This window comes from Coregonus lavaretus, assembly GCF_964263955.1.
Source record: "Coregonus lavaretus genome assembly, chromosome: 6".
NCBI lineage: Eukaryota > Metazoa > Chordata > Actinopteri > Salmoniformes > Salmonidae > Coregonus > Coregonus lavaretus.
In genome coordinates this window covers 28,198,496-28,219,994 of record NC_139993.1, presented here as the reverse complement: position 1 = coordinate 28,219,994, position 21,499 = coordinate 28,198,496, and the positions used below count along the sequence as shown (strand labels likewise).

Here is a 21,499-nt window from a genome sequence, read left to right as displayed (position 1 = left end):
TCTTATTACCATAGTAACAACAAAATGATCAATTAGTTCAAAGAGAAGCAAAGCCAAGCCAGTATCCGGGAGCATCATATTAGAAGGGTCTAAATCAGACAGAACAGAATATGGGCACGGAAGAGCATCACAAGTAGAACGAACTCAACTCCAAGCATGTTTCCATGGCAGCTCATCCCAGTGAACATTTGTACAGCATTGTCTGTGGGTCTGATTCATTCTAGTCCGACTCTCTACACTGCTGATGCTACCTTTGATTGCAGAGACTCACTAAATACCACTGCAAAGCTAGCTGGAGTGTGGGCCAAATGTGACAAAAATGGAGCTGAAGCACTTTGAGAAAGACAAAGATCCCTCATCGAAGACTTAATTACATGCTTCATAAAGACTGAACTGTTGTTCATTACGGGTCTGAGTGGAAGAGAATGCATTAGTGGGATCCAGGTGAGAATTGAAAGTGGCACAGCCTCTGAAGAGAACAGTTTTACCCCTGAAAGGGGACAGTCTGTTAGTACCAACTGTGGCTTGAGCTGTAGTATAAGTTTTTCATGTTTCATACATTCATACAGGCTCTTTACAAAAAAATATACAGTATAGTGCATCACTGCAATTGTAAAAATAGTAATTATCAAATGTTTTATTCTTCTCATAGTACATTTGAGATATAAAATAGGCCTAGTAAGCAAATAATTGAAATATTGATAATGATGTCAATTTAAGTTTTGTGAATTGTGAAATACCTCAATCACAGAGACGAAAAATCAATCTTCATTCTGGCAAAACAATCATTTCTTTCCACAGACATCAGTGACTTCCAATCTCAGAGACAGGCCAACACCACAGTGTTTGAGACCTCCAATTTGAACCTCCATCCAACTTTTGTCATTGGTTTTGATTGATCCAGACAGAGGAACTCTAACTCTAATGTGAATTGGCAGCACTACAGCGTAAGTGCCTTTCTGAGGAGCAGACTCCAAATAGCTTTCAATCTTTTTTAAGCCATGGTTCGACAGCAGCACACCTTTGAAAGATCACACAGGGAGAGTAAAAGGTTGTGAAAATGTATGTTTCACGCATACTCCCAGCACAGTGCCACACAGACTGGGAACTGAGTTATTTGCAATTTAGCAATAATCTGAAGACCGACACCTAGGACGAGTGTGTGCGTGTGTGAATGTGTGCAGACTGCATGTAATGTTAAAGTAAAGAGGGTATGACACTTAACCATATCAAAACTGATATCCAGGAGTTAGGCAACCAGGGAAACACAAAAAAATATACACAAAAATCCTGTTCTGAGAAAATGCTTGTTTGAAAGGACATTCAGCCAAGTGTCTTTTTGCCAAAAAATATATATATAGCAAAACGTTTTTTTAAATTCAAACGTGAATTGTTGCAGAGCAAAAGGCATGATTTGTCTGTCTCAGTACCCCAGACACCTGAGTATTAGCTTTGATTAAGTCAATGGCAACTTGCCAGATAATGTTTCTTATACTGTACATGTCCTACCAGAAACATTCACTGTGAGCCTCAACGAATTACTCTACGCATCACATACACAACAGCAGAGAACAGCCCTCTCTCCTTCCAAGAAATCCCTTTTCCTGCATTAGAACCCAGCATTGTATCTTCTTGACTAGTGCCACGTGCAATTATGTGTCACTGTCAATTATGAATTATGAGTGTCACCGAAAGCAGAGTGAAATGTGCCCTGATTTATACCCCCATAACCAACCACGGCACAATTACTTGGGATTCAAATCAGCATTAGAATCATCATCGACTGGAGACCGGCCCATTAATAACGCAGACATCGAGCCCTACGACACTACGTCCCCCCTCCCCCCACCCTGGGATATTCGCTGGCTATTAATAGCACCGGCCAACCAGTCTATCAATATCATTACATCCAATAAGGAAGGGAGCCCACTCAAAGAATTACAATGAATGAGTGAGCGCTCACCAGGACATTTTCTGTCACATAACCTGCCTTACGTAAGCTAGTGTAGTGGTATATTTAGCAGCTCATCTGGACTGCTGCTATTTTCTGCTTCCATGGGAGGCAAGGTAAGGCGGCTGGGGCGGGCAGAGAGAGAGAAAGAGAGAGAGAGAGAGAGAGAGAGAGAGAGAACTGAGGCTCTGGGTAAATGTACACCGCCAGGCAAGAGACAACGACAGCCCAGCATAAATACATGTCAAAGGAGAAGCCTGTTCCGTTCCATTCTTTCATTTCGCCCGAATCGCCTCTTCGACTTTCTATCGTTTTATTTTTTTGTGCCCCATGCGCGAGCGGTAACCTTTAGTTTATAGATCCATTTCACCTCTCTTTACCCATCTCTCGTCAATCCCTCTATTTCAGGCTAATTATTACTGAGTGTGTTGTATTTTAAGCCCTTTCTTCTCCTGAAAGGAATGAGTATTGTTTTATACATAAAAGTGAGGGGCTGTCGCCTAGTTATTCTCCTCACATGTCCTCATGCAAAAAAAAAACATCAATATATTAGTCACTTTAGAATTAGCTCTGAGGTAGTAAAATCCTGGCTGCTCCAAAATAGATTTTGTGCCATTATATACCAGCCGTTGGATAAGAGACTGAGGAGAGACCAGTCAAGGGGCTGTGGGTTAGCCTGGCTGGGGGTTAGCCTACAGCTATGGGTTATGTGGGTGTTAGCTGTCGGACAGCTTACAGAGAAGGATGCTTTACATTAGTTGTGGCATTTTAGTGCTAGGACGACAGCGGGGCCTCTCTGTCTGACACATTGTCTCCACACGCCCCACACTGGGTGATAGAACCGTGATCTGTGAAGTAAAGGAGGTCACACACTGACAGGGCTACTGCCTAGTAGCACACCTCGCTAGAACATGTCAGGGTTAGGATGCCAGAGATACACTACTGTACATCTCTGAATGCTGGAGAAATAAATGTATAATTATATTACTTTTGTTCTACCACATACTATAGACATACATTTTGTACTTCTGCAGCAAGAGCTTGACAATTTTATATTTATCTAAAGCTAATAGTAAACTGAATTGCATTTAAATTCTAGCATGCAGTAGGTCCTACATTTGAGTTTGAACCTTTTCTAAAGTCTAGATTTGATGCTCTCTACGGGTTGTTGTCAGACACCCAAATCTGAGTGTCCTCATGTCCGTTCCCTATCCCCTTGTCAAACCAAATCAAAAAAATAATTATTTCACCACGAGGACTGTGTTAAATTGTGCCAGTGTCAACAATAGTCCCTTTTTACTGTGGGAAAATTCCTGCCATCACCCATACTTGGCATCAGAACCAGCATACCTCCAAGAGCAACATAAGAGAATTAGCTAAATGCACACCAACTCTGCTCGCTGTGGGATCAGACCATCCACATTCAAGTTGAACTGAAATGATCTGGCCAATTCAAGTTGAACTGAAATGATCTGGCAATTCAAGTTGAACTGAAATTATCTAGCAAATTCAAGTTGAACTGAAATTATGATGTTTCAATGCTGTTTCTATGTCATTTCCAAATTGTGTGGACAATGAAGTTTTTCCAATTCTAAAATGGCAGGCTCTTTATGGAGCTAATTTACTGGCCAGTTGTGACAGTCCTTCAGTCTCTCCAGTGGAACGAGGGACAACTGCAAGGTGACATCTACTGCAATAGTTATGAGAGATTCCCTGCAGGGCACATGCATTTAAATCATTACTACACTTTCACGACAACAAGTTGAAGAGCATGTTTTTCACACCAACGTCTAAGGATTGTCTCAATCTCTACACTCGAAATGACAATTAGCATGATGGTTATATAGTACACGTATTTGACTAACTTCTGTTCATTTCTGCAACACTTACATTCTCATCACAGCCAACATGCAGCCATTTTGAAGGCAACTTCACAACCTCTACACTTCAGACAACAGAACTGGAGAGAGCGTACATTCAAATACATGTGGGAATCAATAATTGTGTGCGAGTGCGTGTGTTTGAGCATGTGAGTCATTGAGCACAGCATGTGTGTGTGAGTGAGGTGTTAGTGTATCTGTAAACATCTTTGTGTGTGAGATTATGTCGATAAATAGGTGTGGGCTTGTGTGTGTACCATCGTATTTGTGTGTGTATCAGTGTTCAAGCATGCGTGTGTCTTTCTCTCCTTACCTTGGTGATGAGGATGCGGTATTTCTCCAGCAGGGCCTGGTCACTTTGGCAGCCTGAGAGAAGCTGCCAGACCTCAGCCCTGAGGGCCTCGGGGACCCCAGGCTTCACCAGCGCCGTCAGGCCCTTCGGCCGCACAGACAGGTTCCCATGCCTGATACACAACACAGAGGTAGTTAAGAATCTGATATACATTAAGAAATTGGGTTCTATTCTTAATACAACAGCAAAACGTATCGGGGTAAGGCCATCTACAGTACAGGCATGGGATATCCATTATCAACGTTGCGTTCCAGGGATCTGTTTTTATGAGGATTGAAATGGAGGCCCCTTAATGTTATTATTATGTGACCATATGAAAGCAACGTGTGGTAATGCAAACAATTTCACATTATTATCTTCATGTAGTGGAGGAAAAACGGGGCGCTTCAGAAAATGTATTCATTGAATGTGTTTCAATCAAATAATTAAGCAGTTATCTACATCTTTCTGTTAGACTTACATTTGGTCTCTTGTGAGGTACTCATATGGTTACAGTTACAAAGCATATAGAGAAGATAATGACGTGTATATGACAGTCACATAAAGAGTGTCGTTGTACATCAATAACCGATTAATTTGAGTTGAACACTTTCACTTCAAAGCGCTTTGAGACCTTGCGAAAGATGCAGCCATATAGTACATACAGTATAACTTTTTATGTCATGCATATGAAGGCTTTATGAATGTTTTATGAATGTTACATATCACTACTGTAGGTAAAGTGTTCCCATGCATGCAATCCATCATCATCATCCTCCTCAGCTCAATGATTCTGATGATTGCGTACATTTTCAGTACAACTGCCCAACTGAACTGTGGTCATCATGACTGCCACTCCCTGTGAGTCTTACCATCTGTTGAGGATTCCACCCCAGGACTCCAGAATCTTCTCAGGGCAGTCCTTGGACACATCACCGGTCCCACTGGAGATCTCACTGTCACTATCTGCAGAAGACACAAGGACTACAGTTTAATATCAGAGCCCAGTTTGTCATCTCTGGCTCATCAGAAACAACCAGTCTTGTATTATTAGAGGTTTGTGATTCGTGAACAATACTGAATGTATATGCTATTATTCAGGGTTTGAATTACAGCAGGGCTAGGAGGTTCTGTATAAGAATTGAAATATCAATATGAGCCCCACCCACAATCAAAGATAACAACGTGGGGCAACCCATAGAGACTTCGGACATTTCAGAGTCAATGTATCATTTGAACACTGCTATATTGTTAAACTAACAATTAGATGTATCCATTTCTAATTTGAAATCAAACTGAAATGGAAGTTATAAAATTATAAAACGTGACGCCGCTACATTAGTACAGTGTTAGCCAGAGCTGCTGTGAACTGAGCTGACTACTGCTCTCCTCTCATGATGGAGAGGCTGGTGGATGTGATGAGCTGTGATTCCCAATAACAGCTGAGAGAAGTACCCCTGATTGCATTTTAAACACACACACAGACCTCAGTCTGGCTCACACACTCGAGTGTGATGGGGTCTGAAGCAGATCTGGCTGTCTCACACACTGAGTGGCTGTGGAGCAGACAGCTCCATGCGGGCAGGGTGACGGGCTACACAGGAAAAAACATCATACAGTGCCTTCCGAAAGTATTCACACCCTTGACTTTTTCCACATTTTGTTGTGTTACAAAGTAGGATTAAAATGGATTTAATTGTAATTTGTTGTCAACGAGCTAACACAAAATACTCTAACGTCAAAGTGGAAATGTTTTATTATTGGAAAATAATTTGGCACGATTACAGCTGTGAGTCTTTCTGGGTAAGTCTAAGAGCTTTGCACACCTGAATTGTACAATATTTTCCCATTATTCTTCAAAATAAATATTCTAGCTCTGTCAAGTTGCTCATTGCTAGACAGCCATTTTCAAGTTTTGCCATAGATTTTCAAGCAGATTTAAGTCAAAACTGTAACTAGGTCAGGAACATTCAACGTCGTCTTGGTAAGCAACTCCAGTGTATATTTGGCCTTGAGTTTTAGGTTATTGTCCTGGTGAAAGGTGGATTTGTCTTCCAGTGTCTGTTGGAAAGCTGACTGAACCAAGTTTTCCTGTAGGATTTTGCCTGTGCTTAGCTCTATTCTGTTTCTTTTTATAAAAAAAAACCCTCTGTAGTCCTTGCCGATGACAACCATAACCATAACACGATGCAGCTACCACCATGCTTGAAAATATCAAGAGCGGTACTCAGTAATGTGTTGTGTTTTGTATTTGCCCCAAACATAACGCTTTGTATTCAGGACAAAAAGTTAATTTCTTTGCCACATCTTTTGCATTATTACTTTAGTGCCTTATAGCAAACAGTATGCTTTTGAATATTTGTATTCTGTAAAGGCTTTCTTCTTTACACTGTCATTTAGGTTAGTATTGTGGAGTAACTACAATGTTGTTGATTCATCCTCAGTTTTCTCCTATCACAGCCATTGAACTCTGTAACAGTTTTAAAATCACCATTGGCTTCATGGTGAAATCCCTTAGCGGTTTCCTTCCTCTCCGGCAACTAAGTTAGGAAGGACGCCTGTATCTTTGTAGTGACGTGGTGTATTGATACACCATCCAAAGTGTAATTAACAACTACACCATGCTCAAATGGATATTCAATGTCTGCTTCTTTTATTTTTACCCATCTACGATTGGAAAACCTCCCTGGTCTTTGTGGTTGAATCTGTGCTTGAAATTCACTGCTCGACTTAGGGACTTACAGATAATTGTATGTGTGGGGTACAGAGATGAGGTAGTCATTAAAAAAATCATGTTAAACACTATTATTGCACCCAGAGTGAATCCATGCCACTTATGTGACTTATTAAGCACATTTTTACTCCTGAACTTATTTTAGGCTTGCCATAACAAAAGGGTTGAATACCTATTGACTCAAGAAATCTCAGCTTTTCATTTTAAATTAATTTGTAAACATTTCTAAAAACATAATTCCACTTTGACATTATGGGGTATTGTGTGTTGATCAGTGACACAAAATCTCAATTTAATCAATTTGAAATGCAGGCTAACAAAATGTGCAAAAGGTCAAGGGGTGTGAATACTTTCTGAAGGCACAGTCTCCACTATAACCGCTAGCATCGCTATAGAAAGTTAGCCAAAGAGACTTCCAGTACTGCTATGTTTCGTTTTTTTAAGTAACAGGCCTATGTTTGTAGTGTCAAGCAGCCCTCAGCATGGTTGCACTGGATCTGCTCTAAGCAGTGAGAGGTCTGTTGGGACATTGAGTATGGCTCTAGTCTAGAGTGTGACACCACTGGTGTTAAGCTTCATGTTACGACTCATGTCAATGGAAAAATGTGTGTAGACCATTAGGTTTATACAGGTCATGAAGCCCATATTGTCTCAGAGATACATATAAAGAATATACAGAATAAAAAAAATATACAAAAAACATGCATATGTATGCAACAAGGCACTAAAGTAATACTGCAAAGGAACACACTTTTTGGCCTAAATGCAAAGCCTTATGTTTGGGGTAAATCCAACACAACACATCACTGAGTAACTGCCTCCTTATTTTCAAGCATGGTAGTGGCTGCATCAAGGTATGGGTATGTTTGACATCTACCAAAGACTGGGATGAAAAACAGGATGGAGCTAAGCACAGGCAAAATCCTAGGAGGAAAACCTGCTTCAATCTGCTTAACACCAGACACCGGGAGAGGAATTCATCTTTCAGCAGGACAATAACCTACAACCCAAAGCCAAACCTACACTGGAGTTGCTTAGCAAGAAGACCCTGAGCGGCCAAGTTACAGTATTGACAAATCTGATTGAAAATCTATGGCAAGACTTAAATTGCTATCTAGTTCTGATACCAAACACGTTGATAGAGCATCAAGAACTTCGAAAAGAATAATGGGCAAATATTGCACAATACAGGTGTGCAAAGCTCTTAAGAGACATACCCAAGAAGACTCACAGCTGTAATTGCTGCCAAATATATTTCTAACATGTTTTGACTCAGGGGGATGAATACTTATCTAATCAAGGTATATTAGAGTGTTATTTTCCATTCATCGTTAAAGAAAAACTATTTTTCTTCCACTTTGACAGAGTATTTTGTGTAGATCGTTGACAAAAAATGAGAATTAAATACGTTTTAATCCCACTTTGCAACAAAATGTTGAGAAATCTAAGGTGGGTGTAGACTTTCTATAGGTACTGTATCTCAGACTACATACACTAATGTATATCTCAAACAATATGCAGAGTATATTGTCTTACTCAAATGCATAGAAAGCCTATATATATCTCACAAACTACACTGAGAGCACAAAACATTAGGAACACCTTCCTAATATTGAGTTGCACGCCCTTTCGCCCTCAGAAAAGCTTTAATTCGTCGGGGCATGGACTACAAGGTGTCGAAAACAGGTACGATGGCCCATGTTGACTCTAATGCTTCTCACAGTTGTGTGAAGTTGGCTGGATGTCCTTTGGGTGGTGGACCATTATTGATAAGCGTGAAAAACACAGCAGCGTTGCAGTTCTTGACAAAAACCGGTGCGCCTGGCACCTACTACCGTATCCCGTTCAAAGGCACTGAAATATTTTGTCTTGCCCATTCACCCTCTAAATGGCACACATACACAATCCATGTCTCAATTGTCTCAAAGCTTAAAAGTATTTCTTTAACCTGTCTCATCCCTTTCATCTACACTAATTGAAGTGGATTTAACAAGTGACATCAATAAGAGATCATCGCTTTCACCTGGATTCACCTGGTCAGCAATGTTCCCTCTAATTTGTTTGGTACTGAGCAAATTTCTGGTCTGCTGAGCGCAAACATGCAACTTCAAGCACGCGTTTACTGTGAACACTGAGGCTCTACCCGCTTTTAAATTATAGTTTTAACAGTGGCCAAGTAGGCTACTGTGGCTACTTGATCATTATGTGGGCCTACCAGAGTGGTCTACCATCAAAAACAATGGAGAAAATGCATCCTATAACATTTTAACATGGAAATAGCTCTTCTATCATTCAGCCTACAGTAGCAGCCAATGTGTGGTGCTCAATGTAGTCCTACATTCCATGAGACATTTGAAGAAAACATGCAGGGCTTGACCTTAACCTGTTTATACACTTGTCATTCAGACAAGGAGGTGACTGAAAATGTTGTTGTGTTGTATGATGCAAGAAACCTATTTACAAAATAAAGCATTATTATTCCCATATCATTATTACAGAGAATCAGACAAATTATGCTATCCTCTGCCTATTGGCTACTACAAGCCTGTCTCAAAATGCAACAATGCCCCTTTAAGACAAAAAAAAGCTATTTACCTGACTCTCTTTTCAAAGATGTCTTGTGTATGTACACGTTTTGTGCTCTTCTAGGAATCAATCATTCCCCTATTGCTGCCTACAAATGTTCTATAACTGGGCTAACAACTCACTAACTAGCAAAGGATATGAACAAAATGTGCACACGTGGCTACATGCAGCTCTCGCTTTAACTTCAAAACAAGCGAGAGCTACTCACGACCGCTCATACTGTAAACACAGTCCAGTTCAAAGTAAACGGCACAGATCCATATATGGCAATGGTCTATTTGCATATAGGCCTACTGCAGTTCTGATTGGTTATGCCACACCGGTCTGTGTAGAGTATGGGCTGAGTCGTGCGTGTCAATGCAATAAAATCCTACTCTGATGTGTTCTGCCTACAATAAAATCTCTTGCATAGTTTTGTTTTAGTATGTTGCAAAGGGAAACGTTGATAGTGTTAACAGGGAAAACTGTAGAACAGTGGTCACCAACCTTTTGAGTCAAGATCACTTTGAGTCAAAATGCAAGCCGAGATCTACCGCTCAGATTTTTTTAAACATGACTTAAAAAACGTAAGCCAATGCAACATTAACCAATTAAAACAGTACTGTAGCAATGAGGTTTGCGCAGTAAGCTAAAGGCCCAATACATTATCACTGCATATTGTCTTTGCTTGAATTGCCCTGCCAATGTATTGTTGTTCGGGCCATTTTTCCCCAATTATATTTCAAAACTTGAGGTAGGCTATATGATCACACCGGTAATAGATCCATTGTTGTACTACTTGTGAGGCACAGCTGAGTGACCATACATTTAAATAATTTGCTTTTTATTTTACTGGGCTGATGGTGCCTACATCGGACGGTCAGTCTCAGCGGAGAGAGAGAGCAGCAGACTAAGGGTCCGCTCTCGATTTCCTCCACTGACACTGACCAAAAAGGGACACAGTCTTCCAGCTAACGGCAATACTCAAGTCGCACCGCATTATTTCTGCATCATGCACAAATTCATGTCGTTACTCATATGAACAGAGAAAGTGAAATATTCCTCGATATTCAAAAAGACGCAAGCTGCTAATAATAACAACGCAAGCCTATCGATTTTATTCTGCTGCAGTGCTTGTAGTAGCACTGAGTGGAAATAGGAAGAAAGCACATTTTAAGGCTTATAAAAGTGATGAATACAAAGTGTTGACAGTGCTGAGTAAGAACTTAAACATGAACTCACTCCTAAAAACAGCATCTCTTTGCTGTATTCGTTGAAAGTCTCTCTCTAGTCATGGTTTTAAACGTTTTCAAATCTCACAGTCTCAACTTTGCTGTTGCTTTCTTTTATGCCTGCTACTTTACTGCAGACACGGTCATCTAAGCCATCCGATTGGCGAACGATAGGGCTATAGTGCACATGATTCCCGGGACCACCGGGAAGGCAGAATCTGTACCTTCAGACACATGAAATGGTTCAAAATGGCAACAGTTGGGAGACATTCCGGGTCACATTGCTGCACATTGTAATTTACATGAACACAAGAAAATGCATGTGCACGTGTGACTGGGGAGAAATGTGCAGGCAGAAGCATCCTCACACACACTGGGAAAGCATTCAGTCCAGTCTACAATGGCGGCTGACCTCCAGCTAGAAAGCCCTGAATAGCTTTCTTTTCACGCCGCCTCCACCGACAGCTGCAACGCAGCAGAGCATTTAGAAATGCCTGTACATTTAATATGAATGGCTTCTCCTCCCTGGCAAGGCTTTTTTAACACAGCGCCGGCCTTGGAGAGCGCCTCTCTACCGCCAAGGAGGTGACAACACGGTTCAAAAGACAGGTGTGGGCGGACTTCTCACTCAAAAGCGACTATTATTCTTTTTGGAGTTGCAATGGAATGGTACCACTTCAGCAGAGCAGAGTTAGGTACAGTAGAATGTAGAAAATGTACCCAGAGCACTTGCAAGCTGTAACCGACTGTAATGATGCGCTGTAAATGTACTTATTGTAGGTTTCCCTGGATAACAAGGCTTGCTAACAAAAAACTTGTTCAAAGAGGATTCCAACCTCTTACAATCAAGAACCCATCAAGTAAGAATCGGCTTGCTGTCACGGAAAAAATGGAGAAATGCCGTGTCGGAAAAGCTGAGCTTGCGGGAAGCCAGAAAAGCCACCTCTGTTTATAATAATAATAATAATATGCCATTTAGCAGACGCTTTTGTGTATGGGTGGTCCCGGGGATCGAACCCACTACCTTAGCGTTACAAGCGCCGTGCTCTACCAGCTGAGCTACAGAGGACCACATTGTTGGATCATTGGAATGTGTGTTCTGGGCACCTTTGGAGTCCAAATGGTGATGTTATTTCTCCTGTTTTTCCCGCATTCAAAAAGGCCCAATTATGGCAAAAAAATATTTGGTTCTAACTTATAACCTGCAGTGGCCATCAACAGCGAGCCTTTTGGGGTAAAAGGTGTTTGATACAGAGGTGGAACCACATGTTCAAGTGGTGCCGCAACATTCACATGTGTCTTTTCTGGGGCCTGGAGTTTTTCCTGATCTCATGACAAAATATTATAATAATAATAACAATAATAATAATAATAACAATACAAATAAAGCTTCTCTTTTCATCTGTGCTATGACTATAGGGCTGGGTTTTTTCTTGTCGGCTCATATGAATTTGAAACACTCCTGGCCTAAGGTGGATCAAACCCTTACAAACTACCACAAACCTTGTTGTTATTCATTCTGAATATGATATCAAAAGAGCCAGAGACAACAACTTCAAATGGACAACACACAAGCTTGTTAGCTAGCTAGTGCTGGTCTAGCTCTCAAACTCTAGGCGGCATTATGTGTAATGTAATTGAAGTGAGAGTCATGATCAAGGGCTAGCTCTGGTCCAACGTTAGTTAAGCCAACTCTCTGAAGTTCAACAACATTCAAATTTCCTTCATAGAAGCCGCTCCTCTGTAGGTATAATTCTGTGGGCTTAATTCAGATAGCTAATGCATGTCATAACAACAAGATGCCCAGCGCTTCATGCCCAGCGCTGTCCTCACCCGAGAAATGTCAGTCGCATCTCGCACCCTACACTACAATTGTTTGTCCAATGCATGTACATAACTTTCCCGCTCCGTAACAAGCTGCTCTATCCATTGGTGAAGTAATTTAATGTCGAGCTAAATGTTTTTTATTTCAGAGGTTTAAAAAGGAACTGAATGGAACAATATGAACCATTACTTTTTGGGGGGTTTGAACCGGTTCAGAATTTTATTTTGCTGGTCAGAACAGTGGAACGGAATAAAAAATATATATGTTTCTGTTCAGAATGAAACGATTGAAAAATAATTTATGTTCCCACCACTGATTAAAAGTAAGAAAAACTGATTTTCAAAACCTGCAACGAGTTTCTAGCCAGAGATGGGGTATTTTCTTGCTCCCCAAGTCACAGTGAATATCACAGTGTTTAAAAACGACTATTTTTTTTTTTGAGCAATGGCATCAGGTAGAACTTAACATTCTATTTTTTTCTACAAAACATACAGTTTTCACATATGTAGACACTGGTATTGTGCTGGAGATACTGAAAATGCAGTTGAAAATTGGTGGAATTGCCCTTTAAGCAGTGGACAAAAAAGAAAGTTGAACATAATTTTTTTCCATTTGCTGTCATAAAACCTATTTGTTCATCTGATTACAGTGTTATTCTGTAATGATTCATTCAAAACTATACACAGACATTTTTTTTATGTGTAAATTATAAAATCTATTATTTCATCATTTGATTAGTGTTCTTCTGTAATTATTCCTATTCCGGTCTCCTTTTCACCTTATTAAACACCTCTCAATAGGTGATCCAGGTATCCTCAAGACATGGCACAAGTTGGGTGTGGGCACAAGTTCTCTATTGCTCCTCTATTGTTCCTAAAGCAAGGTGGAGGCCGATGACATCATAAAGTCACCATCAGACCAACTCCTTGAATGCCCTACTCCTTGAATTTTGCAGTTGTCTAAAAAACACTATTTTGCTTAAAACGTGATTTTTTTACCCTTCAATTAAGCGGAGCCAGTTCAGAAGGGAAACACCAGTGCCCCGCCTCAGGTTGATGCATCAGCTGAGATGGGACCAATTAGAGGCTAGTAATCATGCCTACCTTATTGTCAGTCTATTTAAGCTGACTGGGTCTGCTCACTCAATCTGCTGCCGCTTGCTGCTACCGCTACTCTGCGCTATGCTGCTGTGTTCTGATATATTTTCTTTGCGATGCTCGCTAGCTTTGAACCTCGCCCGCGTCGATCAATATGCTCATGTTGCTATGTTTGGCTGCTGCAGGGATGTTATTGTTTGCGGAGATCAACCATGTTGCTGCTCTACTGTTGTCAGTCAGTAGCCGGCCACAAACTAGCTAGCTAAGTAGAATTACCTCGGGAGTAGCCTATCATACAGCCTACTCGTTTGTTCCCAATACAAGCTTTCAGGTAGATTCGGCGCGTCCGTGAACACACACCCCATCACAGGGAATCATCCCCCGTCATACAAGGAGGAAGTAGCCTATGCTAGGCTAGCATACAGGCTATGCGTCGATATACAGTGAGTGAGTAGCAGAAATGTTTTCTAATCATGAGTAGGTTATGGTGCTCATCATGGTGATTCAATAGTATTTCTCGATTCATAGTTTCTATGCAGACGTTTATCATTTAGTGCAGCATCAATGTCGATAGTAGTTATCACTGCTAGTCGCACAGATCATGACAACACTGATTTAATGCATACTATCAGTGATGGCCTACATTTTACGGGTCTTCACAGTCACATTAGATAGTGAGTTGCGGCGGTAGTCACACCTCAAATGTTGTACAATCATTATGACTATGGGTATTATCTTGGAACCTATTCCCTTAAAGTTTAAGACCGAACGCATTCAACTTTCCTTGCAGACTGGTTTGGATTAGTGCACTTGTATTTATTTTTTGCAGGTTTCTGCTCTGAGCAATCAGAGTATCTATGTTCAACAGGGCATACTAATACAGGAGTCACACTATTAGCATGCAATTACAGTATCATTTCAGTCAATGTAGTTATATTTACCTCATTCTTATTTGCAGCAGTAGGTTTAGACTGTTTTTTAGCATGTCTAATCATGTGTCATGCATTCTACATAGGTGGTACTCCCTGTCAGTCCATCTCGCATTGTAGTAGTTTTTCTAGGGACTGGTCTTATTCTATCATATGCTATTTTAGCGATCACGTCATTCTAGTCATGTATTAGTACCGGTATTAATTATTTTCTGCTTGCATTTTGTTATTTCCATGTCGTACATATTAGTTATATTATGTGTTAAGGCTGCAACTCAATGCTGTGGTGAATGCTTGCACATTCAGGTGTTGGCTGATATTATTTTCTTGATTTTCTACACACATTATGGATAATGGCATGGCTGCCAATATTGCATCGTGGGAGCACGTGCTGGTTAGGCGCCGTATACGTCACCAAGGTGGATGTTATGTTTATTCATGTTTTGGCTGTTATGTTCTGTATCATCTGCACAGTCGTTATGGCATGAGTGCTATTATTGCAAGAACACACAGTGAGGTTGTGGTGACTTAGAGGGCAACACTAGCTATCCCTTCCACAGCATCTGCTGGACCTTTGCAGTACAATGGCACATACCTTCAGGATAGTAGTAAGCAAGGTTATGTGCTTTCTCATAAATGTTTGTACATAGTGCGTAAGCAGGCATCTTATACCCTGCATAATTGTTTTTGCAACCTTCCCCAGATCTGTGCCTCGACAATCCTGTCTCGGAGCTCTACGGACAATTCCTTCGATCTCATGGCTTGGTTTTGCTCTGACATGCACTGTCAACTGTGGGACCTTATATAGACAGGTGTGTGCCTTTCCAAATCATGTCCAATCAATTGAATTTACCGCAGGTGGACTCCAATCAAGTTGTAGAAACATCTCAAAGACGATTAATGGAAACAGGATGCACCTGAGCTCAATTTTGAGTCTCACAGCAAAGGGTCTGAATACTTATGTAAATAAGGTATCTGTATTTTATTTGTAATACATTTGCTAAAGAATCTGTGTGTAGATTGATGAGGATTATTGACAAAAAAAATCCATTTTAGAATAAGGCTTTAACGTAACAAAATGTAGAAAAAGGGAAGGGGTCTGAATACTTTCCGAATGCACTGTATATTCACAGCCTCATTTTAAATGGATACTTCTACCTAATCCTAACCTTTCTTCCTCAGATTTTAAGTTATCACCCTGGACATTAGTGGGGAAGCTGACGTCGTATAGCTATGCGATGACTAATCAAGGCTGCTATAGTGTCCACCGTGTTGGATGGGCTGTTTATACTAGCATGTGGTGGGATTGCTAAACACCCACATGGCGATCAGTGTTAGTAATCAAGCGTTCATTGTCTCTTTTGGGAAGGTCTCTTAAGAGTTTATTTCAGACTCTTTTATATAAGATTATTCTAGTAATCTATGGCGTCTATTTCTCTTGTTATCAGGTCATTTATTCTCTCTCATGGCTTACTGGCAGATACCGTTAGACATAGCCTTCAGCTCAGATAGACTATTTGTAGGTTTCGATTATCAGGTCACTCTCACTGTGCACACTGCAGATGCATCAGCTACTGCTGAGCAATTTCAGTAGGACATTAGGCTATTTAGATGAGGTGGGTACGTAGCTAACATTTAGTTGTGGTTTTGCATTTGGGTTTTAGTAATACTGCATGTTTTTTGCTATTTAGATAAGGTGGGTACGTAGCTAACGCTTAGTCGCGTTTTGCGTTTGGGTTTTAGTAAAACATGCACATGTTTTTTGATGTCATGGCTGAGCTGTGCCACTCTGCAGCAGTCGACTGTATGGTCTGCTCTCTGTACAATGTCTTCTATTATATAACCATGTATGTCTTTTCTATTCCAAATTCAGTCAGGCATATCAAAAAGTAGCTTGAGTTCACGTTAAGGCAATCGTGTTGCGTTTACAGTGCCTTCGGAAAGTATTCAGACCCATTGACTTTTTCCACATTTTGTGACGTTACAGCCTTATTCTAAAATGTTTTTTTTTATCCTCAGCAATCTACAAACAATACCCCATAGTGACAAAGCGAAAACAGGTTTAGATTTATTTTTTGCATATTTCTTAAAAATAAAAAAACTTTAATATCTTTAACATACACTACCAGTCAAAAGTTTGGACACACATACTCATTCAAGGGTTTTTCTTTATTTTTACTATTTTTTTACATTGTAGAATAGTGAAGACATCAAAACTATGAAATAACACATATGGAATCATGTAGTAACCAAATAGCCACCCTTTACCTTGATGACAGCTTTACACACTCTTGGCATTCTCTCAACCAGCTTCACCTGGAATGCTTTTCCAACAGTCTTGAAGGAGTTCCCACATATGCTGAGCACTTGTTGGCTGATTTTTCTTCACTCTGCTGTCTGACTCATCCCAAACCATCTCAATTGGGTTGAGGTCAGGGGATTGTGGAGGCCAGGTCATCTGATGCAGCACTCCATCACTCTCCTTCTTGGTAAAATAGCCCTTACACAGCCTGGAGGTGTGTTGGGTCATTGTTCTGTTGAAAAACAAATGATAGTACCACTAAGCCCAAACCAGACGGAATGGCGTATCGCATTGACTGACCTTCATGTCTTAAAGTAATGATGGACTGTCGTTTCTCTTTGCTAATTTTGAGCTGTTCTTGCCATAATATGGACTTGGTCTTTTAACAAATAGGGCAATCTTCTGTATACCCCCCCTACCTTGTCACAATACAACTGATTGGCTCAAACGCATTAAGGAGGAAAGAAATTCCATAAATTAACATAAGGCACACCTGTTAATTGAAATGCAGGTGACTACCTCATGAAGCTGGTTGAGAGAGGCACAGATCTGGGGAAGGGTACCAAAAAATGTCTGCAGAATTGAAAATCTCCAAGAACACAGTGGCCTCCATTATTCTTAAATGGAAGAAATTTGGAACCACCAAGACTCTTCCAAGAGTTGGCCGTCCGGCCAAACTGAGCAATCGGGGGAGAAGGGCCTTGGTCAGGGAGGTGACCAAGAATCCGATGGTCACTCTTACAGAGCTCTAGAGTTCTTCTGTGGAGATGGGAGAACCTTCCAGAAGGACAGCTATCTCTGCAGCACTCCACCAATCAGGCCTTTATGGTAGAGTGGCCAGACAGAAGCCACTCCTCAGTAAAAGGCACATGACAGTTTGCCAAAAGGCACCTAAAGACTCAGACCATGAGAAACAAGATTCTCTTGTCTGATGAAACCAAGATTGAACTCTTTGGCCTGAATGCCAAGCGTCACATCTGGAGGAAACCTGGCACCATCCCTACTGTGAAGCATGGTGGTGGAAGCATCATGCTGTGGGGATGTTTTTCAGCGGCAGGGACTGGGAGACTAGGCAGGATCGAAGCAAAGATTAACGGAGCAAAGTACAGAGAGATCCTTGATGAAAACCTGCTCCAGAGCACTCAGGACCTTAGACTGGGGCCGAAGGTTCACCTTCCAACAGGACAACGACCCTAAGCACACAGCCAAAACAACACAGGAGTGGCCTCGGGACAAGTCTCTGAATGTCCTTGAGTGGCCCAGCAAGAGCCCGGACTTGAACCCGACATCTCTGGAGAGACCTGAAAATTGCTGTGCAGGTCCCCCATCCAACCTGACAGAGCTTGAGAGGATCTGCAGAGAAATCCTTGTTTTTTTCTAAGTTTTTCTATTACATTAACTAATGAATATGTCTGGTAAACGTGTTCTGTGCTGCTGCTTTGAAAGTAATGTGGCGGCGCCACGCCAGATTGAAAAGTACTGGGGGAAATGACAGCTCGCTACACATTTTCTGGCGGCTCTGGTTTGATATGTACGCAGTGTACTTACAGAGTCCTGTAATAAGAAGGGGGTTTGTTTATGTTTGTTTACTTTCACTAGTCATTAAAAGTCTGAGGATGCATTTCGTGTCCTGTATCTATGCCATGTAAAACCCTTGGTTTTCTTACTCCTCTATTTGCATCTGACTGCAATATGACCTAAGTTTCCCAACTAAAAACCTTACTCATTCAATATTCATATTTTCAATAGGATGGTGGAAATAGGAAAACACAATGATCATTCCTAAAATGAGCAGTGAAATCCTTTCGGTAAGTAAACCAGTGGCAGGCAGTGTGTTCCTTCCAGAGCTGTGTAGTGTTGAGTCAAGCCAGGCAGGGAGAGCCAGGGGGAGGGAGGGCGAGATGGGTACCAGGTGGTCTTATGCCACAGCAGCAGTGCGGCGGTACCAATGAGCCAACCCCACTTAACTGGATTGGACTGTGCTCCAGTGAAAACAGTGAGCCCTCCAGAACCCATCCAAAGCCTCTGGAAGTCTCAGTCTCGCCTCAGCCTCGCTCGCCGCCCAAAAAAAACCTCCCCACTGTCTGAGACACACACATTGTACACACACACAGTCACGCCTCTGAAACACACAGACACAAAAGCGCAAACACACACAAACGTTCACCCACACAAACACGCCTGGCAACACCTCCCCCTCACAGCGGTTCACACACACACACCCCCAAACTAAATTAAACTTCACAGTTGATTCATGGCCGCCAAATACGAGGAGGGGGGCGAGCCTCAGGAAAATGCAAAGTGAGCCAACGTGTTGATAACGTTCAATTCAGGGGGAATATCTGGACAGATGATCTCATTTGTATGAGGTGTTCCCGCCACCGAGGAGAAACAATTGCCCGAAATATATAAATAAAACAAATGCTCCTCCAACAAGCCATTTGTGCCAAAGCAATCTATTTCTTTTTCTCTCTCACCTTGTACACACTCTTTCTAAAGGCAATCTAAGTAAGCTCCAAGACTCAGGTCGTTTTTCTTTGAAATTGAACATAGCAAGTTTTCCAGCATTTCGGGGGTGGGTGTAGTGTATTTTTCAATCAAGCGATATTAGGTAATACAATTATGTCGTCCGTGTGACTGAGGCGGATGGAATTCAATGTGCCAAGGCATTTTACCTGGGGAGCTGTGCAAGTTCTGATGTTGACCTTGGAATGTGATTGAAAGGCTAGCCAACAAATCAACAACAACGCAATCTTAATAAGTCTTCAGGGCAACGTATATGGATGGATGGATCGATGGATAGAGAGTGCGAGAGGTTTAAGAGAGAAAAAGAGAAGGTCAGAGATGGAAAGAGAGAGATACGAGGGGAGAGAGGATTAAAACAGAGAGAGAGGGAGAGTTCTATACCTTCCTCAGGCTCCTCTTCCTCAGCCGGAGAGGCCAGGCGGCCGCGTCCCCCGTTGCTCCTCTCAGTCTCCCTCTGCAGGCTCACCACCTCCAACATGGCATCACCCTGGCCACCCTTCTCACCACCCTACACACACACACACACCGAAGTCACATATGGTGCAGACATAATACAGTGGGAGGATTCATTTTGACACAATACCAAGAAACACAGAGTGATACATAGCTTATTACTAACGCAGAAGCATTGACGAGCCAATTCTACATGCTGAAAAAAATAAGAATTTGTTCAGAGTGAGAGCTGTTGCAACAGTCTCTCTTTGGGTATCCTCAATATTTTCAGAGTGCCTCCCTTTGAAACAAACTGTCTAAAGTTAGCCTCACCTTTGCCACCACCCGAGGGGAACGCCTGAAAAATATAATTACACGTACAGGAGGAAATTAAATCGAGCTGCGGCAGATTGCGCCAAGGATCGCACCAGACGTGTTTTGGCCAGAGTGTCTGGTAATAGGGTTCACAGGGAGCCTGCTGCAATCAGAGCACAGAGAGATTGGGCTCACTCACCTATGCAGGTCACTTCTAAAGTTGGGCTTTGTCACATTGCACATTGGGGGTTTCGTATCACTGTTGTTGCTACTGGGGTTATTTGGTCTCAGCACTTGTGGTGAGAGGTGGATCCAAGATAACACTAACGCAAGGGTCCTATATAAGGACTATACATGTAGCCCTTGCTCTGTGAGCACATGTGGATCCAAGCTAACATTTTAGCGCAATGGCCATATTTGAAGACTATACATCTAACACATTTATAGGTAATACATTAACATAGCTGGCTAGTGCTATCAACAGTCATACATGACATATACGACAACATTGGCATTTACTAAGATTAAGGTAGCACAAATAAGGGGGTCACAATAAGCAATAATACCACTTAGCCCTTGTGTAGGACCCTCCACTAACAAATCACCAAACCCTTCTATTTCCTCATGAGGCAAGGAACAAAATATGTTCAGAGAGGGCGACAACAATGACTCCTCTAATTCCTCAACGCCTTAATGAGAGGCCCCCGGAACAAATACAAATCGTACTCAAATAATACTGGAGCTAGTGGCTGGGATTAGAATCACGTGTAAACACTAGAATGGTTATCTTTTAATTAACTTTTAACTACAGCAGCTGCCATTCTTTCCTGCCTGCTGATGAGACAACTAGAGAGAGAGGCACTCAGGCAGGGCCCTAATTACTACAGTGTGATAATGAGTGGCTGCCTCGTATTAGAGCTCCCAATGATACAAAGGCTACGTCCCAAATGGCAGCCTATTCCCTATATAGTGCACTTTTTTTACCAGGGCCCTATATAGGGAACAGGCTGCCATTTGGGACGCAGCCAAAGCCTCCTTTTGCTGCCTTGCAGGCTCCCCGAAGCAGAGTGGAGAGGAGATTTGCCTTTCAAACAAGGGGGCAAGGGGCTTATGTTTCCAACTTAGGGGCTTGTTTTGGTTTTATAAACACCTGCGGAAGGACCGGACGGGGATGCACTTGTGTGCTGGATGCGGTAATTGAATGCTTCGAGAACAACGTCGCTCTCATGCATTTTAATTGGAGGAGTTCGGAGGGGGGGGGGGGGGGCACGGCCCAAATGGATTGGGTGTGGTTAAGTGCAGGCCTCGAATTTCCAGGCAGCATTGACAGTCATGGCCGTCGATGCCCCCTTGTGTTGCCGTAATGCCCCTAAAAAAATC

At 41.8% G+C, this 21,499-nt stretch overlaps 1 protein-coding gene across 2 annotated transcripts in view; it reads right to left on the bottom strand.

Annotated features, from left to right (window-relative positions):
* Positions 1–21,499, bottom strand: part of rabgap1l (RAB GTPase activating protein 1-like) — a 141,744-nt gene that overhangs the window by 103,744 nt on the left and 16,501 nt on the right. For both annotated transcript variants that reach the window (XM_084162974.1, XM_084162975.1), the window contains exons 4-6: positions 19,754–19,880; positions 5,035–5,128; positions 4,145–4,295 (exon numbers count right to left, since the gene is read on the bottom strand). In XM_084162974.1, the coding sequence (XP_084019100.1) occupies positions 4,145–4,295; positions 5,035–5,128; positions 19,754–19,880 (372 nt within the window). The remainder of the gene's footprint in view (positions 1–4,144; positions 4,296–5,034; positions 5,129–19,753; positions 19,881–21,499) is intronic.